A 21,536-nucleotide genomic window follows, 5' to 3' on the forward strand; every position below is an offset into this window, starting at 1 on the left:
AGAATACAATGTAGAAGTTGCACAGCAGGAAATGGTAAAATCAATTGCCAGAAGTAAAAGGATCTCTCACTGACCTGACAGCTTTAGCAGAGTATCACAGACGGTCAATCAGCTGCTTGCCTGTAGGAAACCCAAAGTACACAGGCCAGCAGCTGATTTTAAAAGGCCCGCCGGTGACGTCACACGTCCTCCACGTACGCGCCTGCGCAGTGGACCGCGAACCCACGGCGCCTGCGCGGCTGCCGCGGGAACCGACGGACTGCGCATGCGCGACCAAGCCTCGCTCTGGGAGTAGGTACAGCGCATGCGCGGGAGCTCAGGCGATGGGGAACCAGGAAGCCACAGGTGTGCTGGAACGCAGAAGCGCTCCAGCCGCCGCAAACAAACAAATAGACAACATATATAAACAAATAGGCGACTGCCATGGAGGTAAAAGTAAAGATGGACCTTGCCAGCCGAATCCTGTCTTCAGCACACGCCACAGCACATGACCAGATATGCTGGGCAAGCTCTCCACCCGCCCATGGCTGGGATCCGAGCTGCACCGCTTTAAAGTGTGCTCTTTCATTCCTTGAAATACTTGATCCATGGAGGAGGAAAAAAAAGGAACACTGAGTCTATTGGTGAGTTAACTTTTATGGGTATGGGGTCCTATCACATTGGAGAGGAGGCGGGATTAACCCACACGTAGGCTGCCATGGAGTCAGTCAGGAAACGATATTTTCAAAAACGACATAAAAAATTGAAGCATTTTCGATTTTTTTTTTTTCGTTTTTCAGAAGACGGAAAACGATGTGAAGCCCACACACGATCATTTTAAATTACGTTTTTAAAAATGTCATTTTATTTCATGCCAAAAAATGACCGTGTGTACATGGCATTAATGTAAATGTTGTTAGTTTAGCGAATAAGAAAAAACAATTAGCTGGATTCATAAAGAGCGCCACATCTTTAAGGCGGCGTAGCGTATCGTATTTACGCTACGCCGCCGTAAGTTAGATAGGCAAGTACTGTATTCACAAAGCACTTGCCTCCTAACTTACGGCGGCGTAGCGTAAATGTGGCCGGCGTAAGCGCGCCTAAATCAAATGAGGATGGGGGGGCATGTTTTATGTAAATGATTGGTGACCCCTGACGTGATTGACGCTTTTTACGAACGGCGCATGCGCCGTCCGTGTACATATCCCAGTGTGCATTGCTCCAAAGTACGCCGCAAGGACGTATTGGTTTCGACGTGAACGTAAATTACGTCCAGCCCTATTCACGGACGACTTACGCAAACAACGTAAAATTTTCAAATTTCGACGCGGGAACGACGGCCATACTTAACATTGACTAGGCCAGCTATTTGATGGAATAACTTTACGCCGGAAAATGCCTTACGTAAACGGCGTATCTTTACTGCGACGGGCGCACGTACGTTCATGAATCGGCGTATCTAGGCATTTACATATTCTACGCCGAACTCAACGGAAGCGCCACCTAGCGGCCAGCCTAAATATTGCACCCTAAGATACGACGGCGCAGGCTGTCGTATCTTAGCTAGGTTTAAGTGTATCTCAGTTGAGAATACACTTAAACTTACGACGGCGCAGATTCAGAGTTACGTCGGCGTATCTGCCGATACGTCGGCGTAAATCTTTCTGAATCTAGCTAAATGTCTCAAGCAGCAAGGAAAATTTTGAAACAAGTGAATTTTTTGCCATTTTTTTGTGGGGAAGAGTTACAACTTTACATCATGTTTACAACGTGGTTCTTGGAGAAGGAAAAAGCAGGCTCCCTGAGATAACCATGGACAGTCTTTCCATGCTGATTGCTCTGAATCCAGCCATCGAGATAATCTGGGTTACACACTTTTGTCACAAAATGTATCATAGGTGTTAAATATTCCTTAATCACAAAAACATTGGCCAGGACATAATCTGCAATATTATAATACACAATCCGTTCATGGACGGAGATCCTAACCCTAGCGACCTTAAAGTGGATGTAAACCCAAAAAATGTTTTTATTTTTTTTGATGTCTCAATGTAGAGTATAAGATTTCCTATCATCTGTGCCCAGTATTGCCACACAGAGTTAATCCAGCGCTGAGCAATCCTCTTTTAATGTTCAGTGAAAATTAACAGAATTCCAGATAAAAACTTGCCAAATTATGAAGTCCGTTTCTCTGTTCTTGCTTTGTGTTACAGGTTATTTACATATCCTGGTAATATACAATGAACTTTGGATCACCTCATATTATGATAAACATAACATAACATATGATAAACATGTCCAAGCTTTAGATATGTAAATAACCTGTAACACAAAGCAAGAACAGAGAAACGGACTTTATAATTTGGCAAGTTTTTATCTGGAATTCTGTTAATTTTTACTGAACATTAAAAGAGGATTGCTCAGAGCTGGATTAACTCTGTGTGGCAAGACTGGGCACAGATGATAGGGAATCTTATACTCTACATTGTGACATCAAAAAACAAAAAAAAATTTGGGTTTACATCCACTTTAAGAGAAAACTGTTAACTCTGTAGAGATTGTGCCCAACCTTGCTGTACAATGCAGAAGGGGTAAGTGTTATCTTTTTTCCAGTGTTTCTAGTGTGGTGATATTTAAAACCATAAATCTACTTTATAGCAAAATTGTGCTTTGTCCATGCAGGAAAAAATAATAGGTTTTCTTTAAAACCACTTGCTGACTGCCTCATGTATGAGTACAGTGGCAGAGTGGCTCTCCTGTGCTGGATCACGAACCTAACATGTGATCCAGCACTTCTAGATAGGGGAGGGTGATTAGTCACAGCACACGCCAATCAGCGGGTGCAAGCCAATGAATGACCACCAGCACCTGCTGATCTTCCAGAGGATAAGTGGTTAATGCCCTTCTTCCTGGTGGTACATAAACATCACCCAGTACTTCCAAGTAAGAGGGAGCATGTGACTCACTTCTTTCCACTCATATGGCAGCACTGATGCTTTGTGATTGTCCTAGCATTGTCTCATGGGGTGCAGGAAGAGAGTTCTCATCCCTATAAACACCAACTAGAGCAGCTTGAAGTGTACACAGGGCTTCTTTTTAATTACTTCTGGCAGCTGAATGGAGCAATGAGGGGAGGTGGTATTAAAGCAAACTTGGTGCATTGCATTGATAAAACATAGGTTAGCTTTAAAGATCAACTCAATAAAAAAAAGTTTTATTGATTTCTGTATCCCAGCTACTGAGATTACCCTTTATTTCATGTTCTGACATATGTAAGATAGACGGGCGGAGGAGTAATTTCCCAAACAGGAACAAAGATAGCAATACAAATTTGAAAAAGGTAACCTTTATACAGCCTATTTAAACTGAAATAACACATTTTAACCTCAAGGTAAGCAATACTATAGTGCAATTTTTTTTCTCAGATCTGGGGGGAAAACAATAAAATGGTGCCAGTTTCAAGTCCCAGCTGTAATAATACCCCATTTTGTTCTGTCATAGTCATCAGAGAGCGGTCGTCTGGAATGCCAGTGTGTGAGTTCATCAAATGGTTTAGCCCGGGCCAGTGATGTCAATGCCGGATCGTCACTAACAAATGCAGGAAATAAACACACAAAACAAGAAAATCAGTATTGCGTAACCACTTCTAAGGAGAGGCTTAAAGTGGTATTAAACCCCAAAACAAAAATGTAACATGTTGCAGTTTACCAATTCTTAAATTAAGTGACTGCATTTGTTTTCTTTTTATTGTGATCTTGTGCCTTTCCCAGTAAGTCTGTTTTATTTCAAATTCTTTTAACAGACCAAGCTGTTCAGCTAAAGTGGTAGTTAGGTTTTATGCACACGGATACAAAAACAGCTGCTTTCAGGGGCTTTTGATTTTATTTGTTTTTTCACACCTCTGAACACATCTGCAAGCTAGCTAATGCGCCCATGCACATGCAGGCATGTTATGCCCTGTACACGCGATAGGATTTTCCGTCAAAAAAAGTTGGATGTGAGCTTTTGATCGGCTATTCCGACCGTGTGTATGCTCCATCCAACATTTTCTGTTAGAATTTCCGCCAGCAAAAGATTGAGAGCAGGTTCTCTATTTTTCCACCGAAAAAAGTTCTTGTCTGAAATTCCACTCGTCTGTATGCAATTCCTATTGAACTTCATTGATCTCAACTCGTCGTACTTTGGGGCAGTGCACCTCGCCCCAAAACACCCATCCCCCCATGTTGAGGGCATGCGGCCTGGTATGGTTCAGCAGAGGGGTGGCGCCCGCTTGTTGCCTCCCTTTCCTGACCTGCCAGGCTGCATGCTCAGGTAAGAGTCTGGTATAGATTTAGGGGGGAACCCCACTTAATTTTTTTTTAAATTGGCGTGTGGGGGGGTCCCTCCGAATCCATACTAGACCCGAAGGTGCCGTTTTTTTCCTCAATTTTTTTTACATTCAGCTGTCAGTAGGGAACCCTGCTGACAGCGGATGACTCATCGGATGTTAAGGATGCAGCGGCCAGCTTCCCGGCCCCTCCTTAGCAACCAGCTATATACAGCGTGTTTATAGTCTGTTTACAGAGAAAAGAAAACGTAAAAAACGCATAATGCATGAAACCGGCATGCAAAAATGCATAAAAAACAAGGGTTTAAAAAAGCAAAACGCACTGCAAAACGTGGCTGAAAAACGCATCAAGCACAGCCACATAGATGTGAACCTAACATGTTAGCTGTAGTACTGCTTTATTTTTTTAGTCAAGGCCATGTAAATCTGCTAGTCTAATGCCGCGTACACACAATCATTTTTCGGCATTAAAAAAACGTTTTTCAAAAATTTCATTTAAAATTATTGTGTGTGGGCTTCACATCATTTTTCTGGTTCTGAAAAACGAAAAAAAAAAAAAAATCGAACATGCTGCATTTTTAACGTTGTTTTAAACGATGTAGTTTTTCGGGTTGTTAAAAATGATCGTGTGTGGGCTAAAACGACGTAAAAAACCTGTGCATGCTCAGAAGCAAGTTATGAGATGGGAGCGTTCTGTTAAAACTACCGTTCATAATGGAGTAAGCACATTCATCACGCATAACTTAGTTTTTTCGACATGCTGAAAAACAACGTTTTTTTTCCATGCTGAAAAATGATCGTGTGTACGCGGCATAACACCACCGTCACCCTAGAATGAAAATACTGCAGTTCAAAGGTGTCTGCTTTACTACTTCAAACATCAGTACCTGACCTCACAAATGCTCTTTTAGCTAATTGGCCACAAATTCCCACAGACACTCCCCAAAGTCTTGTGGAAAGCCTTTCAAGAAGGGTAAAGGCGGTAATAAGCGCAAGGGTGTGGGGAAGGGGGCAACATAGTAATGACTATGTGTTTTAAATGGAATATGATAGTTTTCCCCAAACTTTTCACCTTATAGTATACAGTGCCTTGAAAAAGTATTCATACCCCTTAACATTTTCTAAATTTTGTCATGTTACAATCAAAAACGTAAATGTTTTATTTGGTTGGGATTTTATGTAATAGACCAACACAAAGTGGCACATAATTGTGAAGTGGAGGAAAAATGAAAAATGGTTTCCAATTTTTTCTTACAAATAAATATCTGAAAAGTAAGGCTTGCATTTGTATTCAGCTCCCTTTACTCTGATACCTCTAACTAAAATCTAGTGGAACCAATTGCCTTCAGAAGTCACCTAATTAGTAAATAGAGTCCATCTGTGTGTAATTTAATCTAAGTATAATTACAGCTGTTCTGTGAAGCCCTCAGAGGTCTGTTAGAGAACCTTAGTGAACAAACAGCATAATGAAGGCCAAGGAACACACCAGACAGGTCAGGGATAACGTTGTGGAGATGTGTAAAGCAGGGTTAGGTTATAAAAAAATATACCAAGCTTTGAACATCTCTTAGAGCGCTGTTCAATCCATCATCAGAAAATAGAAAGAATATGCCACATGGCCCATAAAAACTCTGGAGGAGCTGCAGAGATCCACAGCTCAGGTGGAAGAATCTGTCCAGAGGACAACTATTAGTCCTGCACTCCACAAATCTGGCCTTCATGGAAGAGTGGCAAGAAAAAAGCCATTGTTGAAAGAAAGACATAAAAGGTCCAGTTTGCAGTTTGCGAGAAGCCATGTGGGGGACACAGCAAACATGTGGAAGAAGATGCTCTGGTCAGATGAAAATTGCTCTGATCAGAAATTGAAATTTTTGGCCTAAAAGCAAAATGCTATGTGTGGCAGAAAACTAACACTACACAGCACCCTGAACACACCATCCCCACCGTTAAACATGGTGGTGGCAGCATCATGTTATGGGGATGCTTTTCATCAGCAGGGACAGGGAAGCTGGTCAGGGTTGATGGGTAGATGGATAGAGCCAAATACAGGGCAATCTTAGAACAAAACCTGTTATGATCGGAAATTCCGACAACAAAACCGTTGATTTTTTTCCGACGGAATGTTGGCTCAAACTTGTGTTGCATACACATGGTCACATAAATGTTGTCGCAAATTCCGACCGTCAAGAACGGGGTGACGTACAGCACGTACGACGAACAAAAGAAAAATAAAGTTCAATAGCCAGTGCAGCTCTTCTGCTTGATTGATTCAGAGCATGCATGTTTTTTTTATGTTGGAATTGCATACACACAATCGGAATTTCCGTCAAGAACTTTTTTGGTCAGAGAATTTAAGAACCAGCTCTCAAATTTGTGTTGTTGGATTCCGACAGAAAATTTCCGATGGAGCATACACACGTCGGAATTTCCGACCAAAGGCTCACATCGAAGATTTCTTGTCGGAATTTCCCAACCGTGTGTACACGGCATTAGATTCTGCAAAAGACTCGAGACTGGGGAGGAGGTTCAGCTTCCATCAGGACAACGACCCTAAAAATACAGCCAGAGCTGCAATGGAATGGTTTAGATCAAAGCATATTCATGTGTTATGCCTCGTACACTCGACCGTTTTTCCCTACGAGAAGACTGCAATTTTTTAGATTGGTCGGGAAAACGGTCATGTGTATGCTCAATTAAAGTTTTACTGATGAGAAAACTGGCCGCAAAAAAATTAGAAGTTGCTCTATTTTTTCCCGTCGTGTTTCTCGTCAGTCTTTTTCTCGTCGCGAAAAGCGCTTGTGTGTATGCTTTTTCAAAGGGGAAAAAAACGTGCATGCTCAGAATCAAGTATGAGACGGGAGCGCTCGTTCTGGTAAAACTAGCATTCGTAATGGAGGTAGCACATTTGTCACGCTGTAACGGACTGAAAAGTGCGAATTGTCTCTTACCAAACTTTTACTAACATGAGGATCAGCAAAAGCAACCCAAAGGGTGGCACCATTTGAATGGAACGTTCCCTTTATAGTGCCGTCGTACGTGTTGGACATCACTTGGCATGTCAGGAAAACCGGTCGTGGGTAGAGGGCATCAGAATGGCACAGTCAAAGTCCAGACTTAAATCTAATTGAGCATCTGTGGCAAGAATTGAAAATTGCTGTTCACAGACGCTCTCCATCCAATCTGAAAGAGCTTGAGCTATTTTGCAAAGAATGGGCAAAAATGTCACTCGCTATATGTGCAAAGCTAGTAGAGAAATACCCAAAAAGACATGCAGCTGTAATTGCAGCGAACGGTGGTTCTACAAAGTATTGATTCAGGAGGGCTGCATCCATATGAATGCCACACTTTTCACATATTTATTTGTAAAAAAAATATTAAATCATTTATAATTTTCCTTTCACTTCACAATTATTGTCCACTTTGTGTCGGTCCATCGGTCCCAATAAAATTACATTTACATTTTTGGTTGTAACATGACAAAATGTGGAAAATTTCAAGAGGTATGAATACTTTTTCAAGGCACTGTATGAGTATGTGCATACATACATTGTTATATGTGTATAGTATATAAGCATGTGCTCAAAGCATATTCTAAGTACTGAGCTGGCTGAAAAAACAAAATAAGAAAAAATTGTGTATATTGAAAAACAACATTCATTTATTGTACAAAAGATAAATACATAATCAAAAGAGATTAGATACTATCATGATTTTCAAACATTTAAAAACATGGAGATGAAATCTGAATTATCGAGTGATACTGTCCATCATCTAATACAAAACCACCAGATCAACTGGTGGCAGTAAATGCGGGTAATCCCATGTTTTTAAATGTTTGAATCTTTTGATTATGTATTCATCTTGTGTACAATAAATGAATGTTGTTTTTCAATATACACAATTTTTTCTTATTTTGTTTCTTGCCTAAAAAATCCCATCCTTAGAGGCTATTTCATTTTTTTCAATTGCACAAGGGATTATGGCAACTACATGTCCCTCTACACGAGCCGGTCTTTTTCAAAGTACTGAGCTGGCTAGAAAGCCATCCAAAGAAGAGAAGGTATATGGTAAATTCAGGTCTTTGTGTTAGCTATCTATCACATTTTTTAATATATTTTTTTTATTTTGTAAGTATACATAAAAACCTGCCATTAGAGAGAAAATCAATTAAAGATTATGCATTAGTCACATATGAAATAAGCATAGAAACACAGTGAAATATGAAATAACAGCAGTAACTACTCAAAATCAAAAATGTATTATTTTGCAGCTCACCAATCATTGGATGTTATTACAATGATTAATTCTTAGCATTCAGATATTCAAACAGTCAATTACACTGAAAGAGTATCTTAGTGGATGGAAAAAACATGGCAGAAGTGATGTCAATGCAGAACCGGAAGTGCCCAGACCGCCATCTCGGTTTCTAGTTTTTCATTAATTTCAATACATGTGAGCATTCTCGTATGCAGTAAAGAATTTTTTTTCATATATTTCTGTACTATGGCTGGTATTATGCTTCTTTTACATGATTATTCTGCACTTTAAAGAGCACGATATCTAATCTGGAGTGAATACGCTAAATTGGAAAAGGAGGTTATATTAGCAAGAGAAAGTCCAGTGACATACAGGCATGAATTTAGTTAAGGTATGTCAGCATGAGGATTGAAGCATGCCGACGGCAGTGCACGGGTTGATATGTTTTAACACGTTTGAACACATTTGGCATATGTAAACGCAATTATTTATATAGCATCTCATTTGACATAATGGTATTACACTGTTGTTTATATGTTTTGTTTTTAATTGGTGTTTCACAAAGACTGGTGAAGTAGGAGAATGCTTGGATGGAGAGGAGGAAGAACGAAAATTTGTTGATGGATATTTGAAGATTGTAATGCCGCGTACACACCATCGCTTTCTGCGATGGAAAAAAACGTCATTTTCAAAAACGTCAATTTAATTGACTGTGTGTGGGCAAAAACGTCGTTTTATGTCTTGTAAAAAACGACAGAAAAAAATTGAAGCATGCTTCAATTTTATGTGTCGTTTTTGGCCGACGTCGTTTTCTGTGTTCTAAACATTGACCGTGTGTACGTAAAAACGTCGATTTAAGCCCGCGCATGCTCAGAAGCAAGTTAGGAGACGGCAGCGCTCATTCATGTAAAACGACTGTTCAGAATGGAATCAGCACATTCGTTAAGGTGTTTTTCAGCTTATAGACAAGAAAAGAAAGCGCTTCTTTAACCCCTGCTTTTAACTGCTACCCAGAAATGGACGTTTGTTGCGGCTGATCTTGTTACATAGTTATGACAAGCTTTTAATTAGTTTCTTTCTTGTTTGATAATGTTTATGTTTGTGTTCTGTTATTTAGTTGTATCTTCCATCTTAAACATTTTAAATATATATATTGGTCCACCTTTGTTTTTCTTATATTATTTTTTGTCACCAATTTGATTTGTAATCTCTATTTTGTGTTTATTTAGGAGTGTGTGAAGTGTCTGCAACAACCTAATTTTTTAGTTAACTCACCCACAAGCATGTTTTTTTACCTTGTTAATGTTTGCATTATTTATTTTGTAATGGGTCTGCCCACTCAATAATGATCTCCAAAATCTACAATAAAGAAACATGGTGAAATTTGGCTGAAAAATAAACATTTATTTTAGTCTTCCTAAAAATTTGCAAAAAAAAGGTGGCAACCCAAAAACACAACATAATAAAAACAAAGATGCCAAGGTAGGCAGCACATTAGAGCATGCTTGATTTTTTCTGAAAACAAGGGTCCCCGAAGCCACAAATACAGCCTGTGAGTCCACATTAAAATTCCATCAGGGGCACCGTATTATTTCTTGGGCTTTTTCTTCCCAGCAGCCTTTCCTGCAGTCTTCCCTGCAGCCTTCCCTGTAGCCCGAGTCCTTGGGGGCTGGGTTCCTGGAGGAGATGAGGTGGCAGGAGCCAGAGCAGCCTCATGAAGTGGAGGAGCAGGAGCAGGTGCAGGAGCAGGAGCAGGAGCAGGAGGAGCAGCAAGGACAGGAGGAGCAATCCGCACAATGTGGGTGTCGTCATCGAGCTGCCCCAGGGATGCCATGGTTATGGCTTGGAAGATGAGGAGTTCGCAGCGCACACGCTGGCTCTGCTCCAGATTGTACAGCTTGGCTGCAATGAGCGCTGCGAACCCCTCAACTTCACTGGGTGGCTCTCGGATGGCTGCAGTAGCTTGGCGAAGCAGGCCCTGGGTCTCCTCCTCCATTTGTCGCATACTCCTGAGCCGTTTATTGGGATTGCGGAATGGAGGGATCCGGGAGATGGTATCCCGCCGGCGTGCCTCCTGGGTCCCACTGGGGCCTGCCACCTCCTGGCTCCCAGTGGGCTCTGCCACCTCCTGCCTTGCAGTTGGCCCTGGCTCCTCCTGGCTCCCTGTGGGCCCTGTCTCTTCCTGGCTCCCTGTGGGCCCTGGCTCTTCCTGGCTCCCTGTGGGCCCTGGCTCTTCCTGGCTTGGGTCTGCCTGTGTATCAAAAAAAGGAACATATGTTATTTGTGTTTGTCATTAATCACACACATTTTTACAATCATGAGTGATGCAAATTGAATGTCAATATATATTACACACAGGGTCGCCATCCCTAATTATGTGGCCCCTTAAACACCTTCAGACATGGTCCCCCTGGAATTATGTGGGTTGTTGCATGCCTAATTTAGCAAATAAGTGGCCTTTTCCCCAAAAAATATTTTATTCAATTTAGTGTCAACTAGATAGTACTCAAAAAGGGTGTCTTCCATCTGGGACCCCTTGCAGGTGTATTGCGTTACTCCCCCCTACTGGCCTATCTGAAAATGCCACCCACTCCTTCATAAACATTATTAATTTGCCCATTTTGACCCCATCATGTTTTCCCACTACTGACTATTGATCCTATCCCTAAACTTACGAGATTCACATAGAATTTAGAACAATAGTAACATACATTTAACATTATTACTATACTTGTCATATACTAACTAAATTCATACAAAAAACACATACCATTCTCCATGGCTCACAATTGGGGTCCTCCAGGAACTCTTCCTCTTCCTCCGAGCTTGCCTGCTCTTGTCTGCAGGGAACACTGGAGGATTGGCTGCTGGGAAGCTGGGAGCTACCTCTTGGGGGAAGGGTAGACATGGATGCCCTGGTCTCAATGTGGTCATCCAGGAACTGCAGCTGACTATAGTACCACAGGGTTGGTTTGTATATGGAGTCAGCTGCAGCCCCAGACCTCATTGAGGCCAGGACTTGGACCCGTTGGGCCCTGTAGGTGCCCCTGATGGAATTTAGTTTGCTTTTCTCAGTGTCTGTTGTGGCGTTGGGGACCCTTGTTTTCAGAAAAACAAGCATGCTCTGTCTAGCTTTTTCCCTGGCATCTTTGTTTTTATTTATTGTGCTTTTGGTTTGCCACAGAACAGGATGTTCCTTCCATTTTTGTATGAATTCTGTCAGGAAATCAGCATCCTTGAAGGGATCCATTCTTTCTGCACATGAAACAGAAGCCAAAACATAATGTAATTAAAGCCACTAGCTTACTTCCCCTAACTAGCCCACAAACTCATTCCCTATTCACTATAATAAAGTCGGAATAAAAAACTTACGTCTCGTCGTTATGAAAGATCGTGATTTACGCCTTCTTCCACAGACTATGCACGCCGTTTACAAACACGTCCCATCCCTTTTACACTACGCACGCGTGACGCTCCGCACGACACCCCGCCCCTGACGTTCGGTATCGTCCTTTCCACGCCCCTTCTCTGTCGTTTGGTGAGGGAGAAAAGATGGACAACATGGAGGTGTATTCTAGCTCAAGCCAGGAGGCAGGCCAGGCCCAACCACGCCGCAGATTCCGCTGCAGAGCCTCCAATATGAGTTTTAACGAAATGGTGGAGATGGTCTCCATATTGAGGAGGGAGGACTATGATGCCAAGCATGGCCCCTACATGCATCCCAATAAAGTTAAAGCCCAAATTATGGAGAAGGTCATCCGTAGGCTCCAGCGGAAGTTTGGGAAAACCAGGAGCAGAGAGCACCTGCGCAAAAGGTGGTCGGATTTAAAAAAAAGGGAACCCCACCAACTTTACAAAATTAATATGGTGATTCGAAGAAGAAGTAAGTTTTTTCCATGTGTATTAATTATTTTGGTGTGTTCTTTGTGCCATTTTTTTTTTTTCCAGGTTGACCATAAAATGAATATTATGAACGTGGACGCATGATGCAGTCGTCGTAGTCGTCGTTCATTCGCTGACTTTCAATAATCCAATACCATATTAATGAGAAATGGCCTCATGAGGTGGGGACCCAAACCAAAAGCCTCATCTGCAACAAACACGAAGGGCAGACCCTCTTCGTTCTCCTCCGCAGGTGGCAATCCTAGGTCCTCCGACCGAAGCCATTGGGCGAACTCCGTCTCCGCAAAGACACCGCCGTCCGACATCCGGCCATTTTTCCCAACATCCACGTACAAGAACTCGTAATTGGCAGACACCACCGCCATCAAAACAACGCTGTGGAACCCCTTGTAATTGAAGAAATGGGATCCACTATGGGGTGGGGGCACAATGCGGATGTGCTTGCCATCAATGGCTCCTCCGCAGTTCGGAAAGTTCCAACGCTGGGAGAATTTCGCTGCCACAGTCTGCCATTCCTGTGGCGTGGTGGGGAACTGGATAGAAAGAAAATAAAAAATACATTCAAACAAAGATTTTCAACAGAATATAGCTAAAATTACAAGGGATCCCACCAACAATTCCACAAAAAAGGTTAGTATTAAAAAATAACATGTGAACACTAAGCATATTAATCACCCCCTCTGATGTTCAAAAAATATATTTAGGGGGAGTGGGGCCCAAGATGAGTTTCTCACATGAGAAACAACCCCACAACAAAAAAAAAATTATAATAAAAATAAATATTATTATGTAGTTCAAAAATCTAGGGGAGGGGGTTTGGACAATGGAGGCCACAAATAAACGGGGATATAGGGACACACAAAATGCAGCACTACAATGGAGGCCACAAATAAACGGGGATATAGGGACTATGCTAGGTGGGTTTGGCCACAACATAGAATGATGGACAGGTTGGCCAAATTAAATAAACATGTAGGGCTTTACAAATTGTGTAGAACAGCATACATAGAGACAAAGTCAGCATTCTGAGCATATTAGAAACATTTATTTTTTTATTTTTTTGGGACATAGTTTGACCATTGAAAGAACACCACTTACCTTAACATAGTCCTCCTGAAGGACCTGAATGATGGCCGAACAGGTCTCCGGGATTATGAGGCCCAGAGCCTGGGGGGAGATGCCCGTTGAGAACTTCAAGTCCTGCAGACTTCTCCCTGTTGCAAGGTAGCGCAACGTAGCAACTAGCCTCTGCTCAGCAGTGATGGCTTCCCGCATAAGGGTGTCCTGCCTGGTGATATATGGCGACACCAAAGCCAAAAGCTGCTGAAATACGGGGTCAGACATCCTAAGAAAATTCCTGAAATCATCAGGGTTATTTTCTCGGATCTCCCGCAGCAGAGGCATATGAGAGAACTGGTCCCTGCGTAGCAACCAGTTCTTGGTCCACAACCTCCTCCTCACCCTGTTCATGGACCGTCGCTGGGATGCAGCACACATCCTAACAGCAAGCACAGCACGATCTCGGCGACGAGTTCGTACCCGCAACATGGCTAGAAAACGGTCGTCAAATCAGATCAGACTAAAAATAACGCCCTGAAGTAAAGAATGACCTTTGAAGAACGACCTGCTAAACAGCACCGTGCACACAAAACGTAATGCCAAAACAAATACGTCCTTAGTACAAGCACTGTATCACAGATCCGACAACAAATAGACAAACTGTACGACAGAAAACGAAATTTAAAGCACAGTCACTGAAAATCACGAATCGTATCTCACCAAACTTTTACTAACACGCAGCAACACGATATCAGCAAAAGAGGCCGTCTTCCGCATGGAAACGACCCTTTATAGTGACGTCGTGCGTGATTGACGGAACTGCGCTGTGCTAGAGCGTTGTGAAAAAGCGATGGTGTGTATGCTACGTCGTTGTTCAAATTGAAGTTTGAAAAATGACGTTTTTTTAAAGCACATAAAGCGTCGCATTTTTCCATCGCAGAAAGCGATGGTGTGTACGCGGCATTAATAGTTTGGTAAGGGTATTTTGGCATGGGGACCTAAAATAGTGGAAAGCACTGGGCGAAGCACAATATCCATACATTTACATATACAGCGGGTACAATAAGTATTGAACTCATCGCCATTTTTCTAGGTGAATATATTTCTAAAGGTGCTATTCACAACATGTCTGTAACAACCCATGCAAGTTATGTGTATTAAAATGGAATCACACAGGGAAAAAGTATTTTACACACAGAGAAAGCGAAGTGCAAAAAGGCATGGAGAACCAAGACACCAGCTGAAATCTATCAGTAATTAGAAAGCAATCCTGCCCCTTGTCAGTGCAAATTAATATCAGCTGGTTCAGTACCACCTGATGTCCTATAAAAAGGTGTCTCATTACCAAGGTGTCACACAACAAACATCTCATGATGGGTAAAAGAAAAGACCTTTGCAACCTTATTGTTGCAAAACATACTGATGGCATTGCTCAGAAGGATTTCAAAATGTCTGAATGTTCCATTGAGCACTGTTGGTGCCATATTCCAGAAGTGATAAGAACATAATTTCACCATAAACCGGTCACGACCAGGTGCTTCTCGCAAGATTTCTGACAAAGTGAAAAGAATTATCAAAAGAGTTGTCCAAGAGCCAAGGACCACTTGTGGGAAGTTTCAGAAAGACCTGGAATTAGCAGGTACAATTGTTTCAAAGAAAACAATAAGTAATGCACTCAACCGCCATGACCTGTGTACACGCGCACCACACAAGATTCCATTGCTGAAGAAAAAGCATGTCGAAGCTTGTTTAACCTCCCTGGCGGTATGATTCTGTCTGGAATTACGTACCAAAAGCGGTACAATTATTTGCAAGGATATTTGGCATTTTATACTGTAGGCCTGTAATTCTTAGGAATAACTCACTTAAATCTGACCAAACAAGAATCTAATAGGCATCCCGGGTATGACTTTTTAAAAAAAACAAAATTATAAATTAAAATATAATAAATAATTATAAATAATTATAATAATATAATTCTAATAAAAATTATTCAATAATGTAATCAAATCAAAATCACTGAAATTTTCTCAGTTGCAAAATTGTCGCTGTCATTATTTTTTTTTTTATGACGAATTTCCCCACAAATTGCTATCGCACAATTCTGCAAGTGATAATAATTAATTATCGCTGTTTTCTAGCTGCTCTAAAACCATTTTTGACATAAAGGGACACTTTTGGTTGCTATGGACAATCTACAGTTTGCAGGGAGAAAGAAAGGTTTTTATTATATAAAATGACATGTAGGGCACTGGGCAGACCACTAGGGACAAGGGGGGTGTGTTTTTTTTTTTTACATACAGTACTGTAATCTATAAGATTACAGTATACTGTATGTATAGTGTTTGTTTACGTTTTTGAATTTGGCGCCGTTCTCCGCTCCCGTGCGTCGTAACGTCGCAGGGAACGGAGATCGGCGGCACAGGAGGACGCTGTGTGAATCGAGCGAGGTCCCGCTCGCTCACACAGCACGGTGACATCGCTGGATCCAGGACAAGGTAAGCCAGCGCACGCTGCAGGCTCTGCATACCTACCCCGAGCGTGACTCGGGGTTACCGATTTCAGCATTAAAAACCCACCCCGAGTCACGCTCAGGGATACCGCCAGGGGGGTTATAGTTTGTTGCACAACATTTAGACAAGCCTGTGAAATACTGGGAGAATATAGATTAAAATTGAACTCTTTGGATGCCATAATACACCCCATATTTGGAGGTCAAATGGCACTGCACATCACCAGAAAAAAAAAACAATACCAACAGTAAAGTTTGGAGGTGGGAACATCATGGTGTGGGGCTCTTTTTCAGCATACTGTACTGGCAAACTTCATATAATTGCAGGAAGGATGAATGAAAGAAGTGTACCAAAACATTCTTGATAAAAATCTTCTGCCATTTACCAGGATAATGAAGATGAAACAAGGGTGGACATTTTAGCAAGACAATGGACCATTACATGCGGAGTCCCTCAAGGATCACCCCTCTCACCTGTACTCTTCAACATCTACATCTGCCCGCTCCTCAAAATCATCAGCAAATAGTACCTACGCTACCACTCCTATGCGGACAACACTCAGCTTTACCTTTGAATCACCAACAAAAAAGACTTACACTGATCGACAATTGGATGACTGAAAGCTCCCTCAAACTCAACGGATCCAAAACAGAACTACTCACCCTTCACGCAAATAGGAAATCCAAATAGGATCAGTCGTCAGCGGTTCTCATCTGCTCCGCATGCTACGTAGACTCATCCCCTTCATCCCGGAAGAGGACACAGCAGTAGTGGTGGGAACTATCATCAACTCACTACTCGACTACACAAATTCCCTCTACTTAGGACTACCGAAATACCAGATTTCACGTCTACAAGTCGTCCAGAACACGGCAGCCAGACTGGTAACTGGTAAAAAGCCGTGGGAACCAATCTCCCCGGTCTTGAGGTCCCTCCACTGGCTGCCCGTACATGACCGGGTGACAATCAAGACACTCTGCCTCACCCACAAATGTACACAGTTTAACGCTCCTCAATACTTAAGCGAGAAAATAAAACCCTACGTCACCAAGCGCGTGCTCCGGTCAACCAACCAAAACCTTCTCCCAGTTCCTAAATCTTGCTACAAATCTAAGGGAGAACGTAGATTTTCGGTCCAAGGACCACGGCTCTGGAATGCTCTACCCACGACCGTCCGCTTGGAAGAAAACCATCAGGTTTTTAGGAAAAAACTAAAGACCTACCTCTTCTGAAAGACCTGTACAACTCTGGATGCCAAGCACCTTGAGGCGATTAAGTTCGCATTTGTAAAGCTATACAAGTTACTCACTCAATGATCCCAAACACAAAACTTAGGAAACTCTCAATTGGTTTCAAAGAAAGAAAATAAAGCAGTTAGAATGGCCCAGCCAATCACCCAATTGAAAATCTATGGAAAGAACTAAAGATCACAGAAGAGGCCCAGGGAACCTTCATGATTTGAAAACTGTTTGTGTGGAAGAATGGGCCATAATCACACCTGAGCAATGCACATTACTAGTTTCTCCATACATAGGCATCTTGAAGTCATTACTAACAAAGGATTTTGTATCAAGTATTAACTCAATTTTAGTTAGCGTGTTCAATACTTTTTCCCTGTGGCATTCCATTTTATTACACATAACTTAATTTCTGAACTTATTTGTTTTGATTTATTTGTATGTCTGGATTGCATGGGTTGTTAAAGACATGCAGTGAACAATTCATGTCAATAGCACCTTTAGAAATATATTTACCTAAAAAAATGATGACATGTTCAATACTTATTTTACACGCTGTATGTGTGAGCACAAAATTATAAGAGGTATTGAACATGTGTGTATGGATATACTACACTATATAGCTTTTTATTTATTTTTGGTGACACTAATCTGGAGTTTTGAGGGGGATTATTTGAGAAGAAAAAGAAAATGTCACCAGCACACCAGGATCTCCAAAAATGGGTCCAAAAACATTAATCACATAGTGTAAAAAAGAGGCAAAAGCGAAATTTAGGAGCCACGCAGGGTCCCTTCATCAAGCATGTGACATCAAGCACTTGTGTACACTTAATTTAAATATAAATTGTTTCGTACCTGGTTAACACTGCTAAATCATTCACAATGTCCCCAGCATAGTCATCAATTATATCGGAACTCACTGGTATTAGTCCCAAACTCTGTATTGTTTCCATGTCCACTTAATTGAAAAAATAAATGACAGAAGTAAATATAAATTAAAATGTAACTTAAAAAGTTATATATTTTTTGTAATTATTTAAACAACATTTAAACAAATTAAATGTAAGTACCAAAATAAAAATACTGAAATATTGGTTTTATGCTATTTACAAAAACAGTGAATTTTTTAATTCTCAAAAAAAAAAGCAAAACATTTTTTTATTGAGGATGAATAATTATTGCAGAGGATGCAATCCAATATTATCAATGTAAAGTAGATGTAATAGTAAGCTGAAAATGGAGCAGATTTGTGTAAATTAATTACAAGAAGAATGTCCAGCTGCAGCCAGCCACCAACTCAAACTTTTCAAATAGAGTTATTTAGGGGACAATTCAAGAGCAGGTCAAAGTTGCTCTGGGGGAGTCATTGGAAAACATCCAAGGAGTGTATTAAGACAGTCAGTGCAAAGCTTTGTATAATCTGTTGCTTGGTTTAAGTTGGCAAGATATCAGTAAATATGGTTTGAGGTTTGGTGAAATTCCGGACCCCGTCTTGTGGGCCCGTGTTGGTATCAAACAATTACAGAATATTGTGATATTGTGGGGGGGAGGAGACTCCTTAAATTTGTTCAGCTAAACTAGTATTTCTTTCGTTACTTACAGTTGTGGCATGCATTTTTAGCACGATTTAGCCCCTGTCTGAAATCTATTTGAAATTGTTTGTAGAAAGACCGAAAGCACTAAACAAATGTAGGACAGTTGGATGTCATTAATCCCTAATTTCCAGGGAGATGATTGGGATGATATGTGGGACTATCCTTTCAGTACTCTGGTGTTGGCACGGGATAGCTACATTCAATTTAAACTGCCCCTTAGAACTTATTATATTCCAGCAAGAGTAGCCACTATTTATGGCACTGATGTACCGCCTCTTCGGCTGATTTTGATCATATTTTTTGGTACTGTCAGCCGATACAGGAGTTCTGGACGGGGGTCACTCGTACTTTCCAAGACTTGCTTACCCTTCCAGTTCCCTTAACTTACTCGGTTTGTATGCTGGGCCTAGTGGAGTAGGTAGCACCACATAGGGCACAAAGGGCTGTTCTCTCACTTGCTATTTTTTATGTTTGCAAGGCCATCTTGTTATGCTGGAAGAAACCAGAGGTCCCTTCGTTAGCTTACTGGAAGGGCATCATTAATGAGGTTTTGCCTTTATATAAGGCCACATACTTGAGTAGGGGCTGCCCCAACAAGTTCTAAAAAGTATGGCAGTATTGGCTTCAGCCACTGATGCTCTTGGTTAAATTGTTTTCTTTAGCATTGCGGTAGCAGCCCTGATATACTTCTCCTCTCATATATGAATAGGAGTGTCTTGATCATGGGATCCTTACTGTTTTCATCTGGTTACTATTCAGTGATGTTGATGTACTCAGCTGATAGGGCTACTAGTCCTTGCTTGGTTTTCTTATGCACTTTAAGGAATGTTGCACAAATGGGAAGGGGGTACGGGTTGTTTCTTTTTTATACATAGTTCGTTTTCTATGTTAGCGAGGCTACCAACCTGATGAGAACTGTTACCAGGTTGTACCTTGTTATTTTTGTATGGGCTTTTTTCTTGTAAGAAAATGTAATAAAAAAAAATGACGATGGATGTGAAAAAAATCCATTTGTGGGGGATTGCTTTTTTGCCGCTAGCAATATGATAAATAATAGCTTACTGCTACATGCTGTGATTTTAGCTCCATGCAGCTCCAAGATACTCAGGATCCATGCCAGAGTTCAAGGAGTTTTTCTTTTCTTGAGGCATGCCCAAAAACTTGATGCAAGTCTGCAGAATCAGAACTGCACTTAAGATACAGAAAAAAGAGGGGGACTTTAAATGAGGCAATGAGTGGGTAGGTTCATCTGCCTCCATCCCTGTTATATATATATATATATATATATATATATATATATATATATATATATATAAAAAATACAATTAATTGATTAATTGAAGGAGTTGGTTGGGACTTTGTATGAAGCACAGCTAAGAAAGTAGGAGTATAAAATCACATGATTACGGATTCCAAAAAGATATACATTGAATAAAAAATATAACATGATAGACAAGAGTAACACCTTGACAATTTATTATACATGGAAAAATAGAAAGAAACTGCGCTAAAATAACAAAAAGAAGAAAAAGGAGAGAAAAAGACCTGCAACGAGGTCACAGTCTAATCCCTCCAGGTGCTGCGATTACCGTGTAAACAATAAATACAAGAAATAAACATAAGAAAAATATATAAATCGCGCTACCTCAACCAACCTTCTTGACAAACACAGATGTATGCAAGTGGGTAATCTCTAGTGATATATGTGAAAGGCTGGCTGCTATATCAAAAAAGTGACCTATGATGGCAGTTAGGGTGCAACATGCAGCCACCTCTAAATCCCTCAGCAATCATAGTGATAGTGATTTCAAAGAAAAACAAAACAAAAAAAAACAAAAAACAAAAACAAATGACGCTTGGATCAAAAACCATCAACTAAATATGAATTTTGGCTTTGATTGGATTAATAAACAGTCCGGAAGAAGTAATATCTTACAAAATGGACGTAGGGCGAGCGGCGCGCTGTCTTCACCCAAGAAGCTCCTAACGTTCCCCCAGTGGACGGGTGCCTGAGAGTTTCGGACTGTTTATTAATCCATTCAAAGCCAAAATTCATATTTAGTTGATGGTTTTTGATCCAAGCGTCATTTGTTTTTGTTTTATTTGTTTTGTTTTTCTTTGAAATCTCTATCACTATGATTGCACCATAGCGGCCATCATAGGTCACTTTTTTGATATAGCAGCCAGCCTTTCACATATATCACTAGAGATTACCCACTTGCATTTGTCAAGAAGGTTGGTTGAGGTAGCGCGATTTATATATTTTTCTTAAATTTATTATACATAATAACAAGATGATTCATAAACAATCTATTGGTAAAAGATGCATTGGTATATGGTAATAAAATTGTTCCAGTTCATGAAAGACATAATTATGTTAATAATAGTAATAATTAATAATAATGCTCCCTATCTCACGTCCTCTGGCCCTAGTGCGACCGTGGAACTGCGGCCTCAGCTCCCGTGGGATGTTTGTTTCTCCATGGCGCCCTCAGCTGTCAGTAACATCATTAAAGTATTTTATCCATGTTATTCGTAAGTAAGAGCGTTTGGAAATATCTACTCCACCTCCGCTCTATTCCTCCTCTGTGTCAAGCATCTGCTCATTTTGTAATTCTTTTATTCTACTATAGAATTATGCTTATGTAAATTGCTCCTGACGAGT

The 21,536-nt window shown here is 40.9% G+C and overlaps 1 protein-coding gene across 2 annotated transcripts in view; it reads right to left on the bottom strand.

The window, feature by feature from the left end:
* The window catches only part of LOC120920724 (probable ATP-dependent RNA helicase DDX60), a 294,719-nt gene that overhangs the window by 196,236 nt on the left and 76,947 nt on the right, over nucleotides 1-21,536 (bottom strand). For both annotated transcript variants that reach the window (XM_040332971.1, XM_040332963.1), the window contains 2 exons: nucleotides 18,132-18,234; nucleotides 3,461-3,567 (listed from right to left, as the gene is read on the bottom strand). In XM_040332971.1, the coding sequence (XP_040188905.1) occupies nucleotides 3,461-3,567; nucleotides 18,132-18,234 (210 nt within the window). The remainder of the gene's footprint in view (nucleotides 1-3,460; nucleotides 3,568-18,131; nucleotides 18,235-21,536) is intronic.

The sequence above is a fragment of the Rana temporaria genome, chromosome 1 (assembly GCF_905171775.1).
Source record: "Rana temporaria chromosome 1, aRanTem1.1, whole genome shotgun sequence".
NCBI lineage: Eukaryota > Metazoa > Chordata > Amphibia > Anura > Ranidae > Rana > Rana temporaria.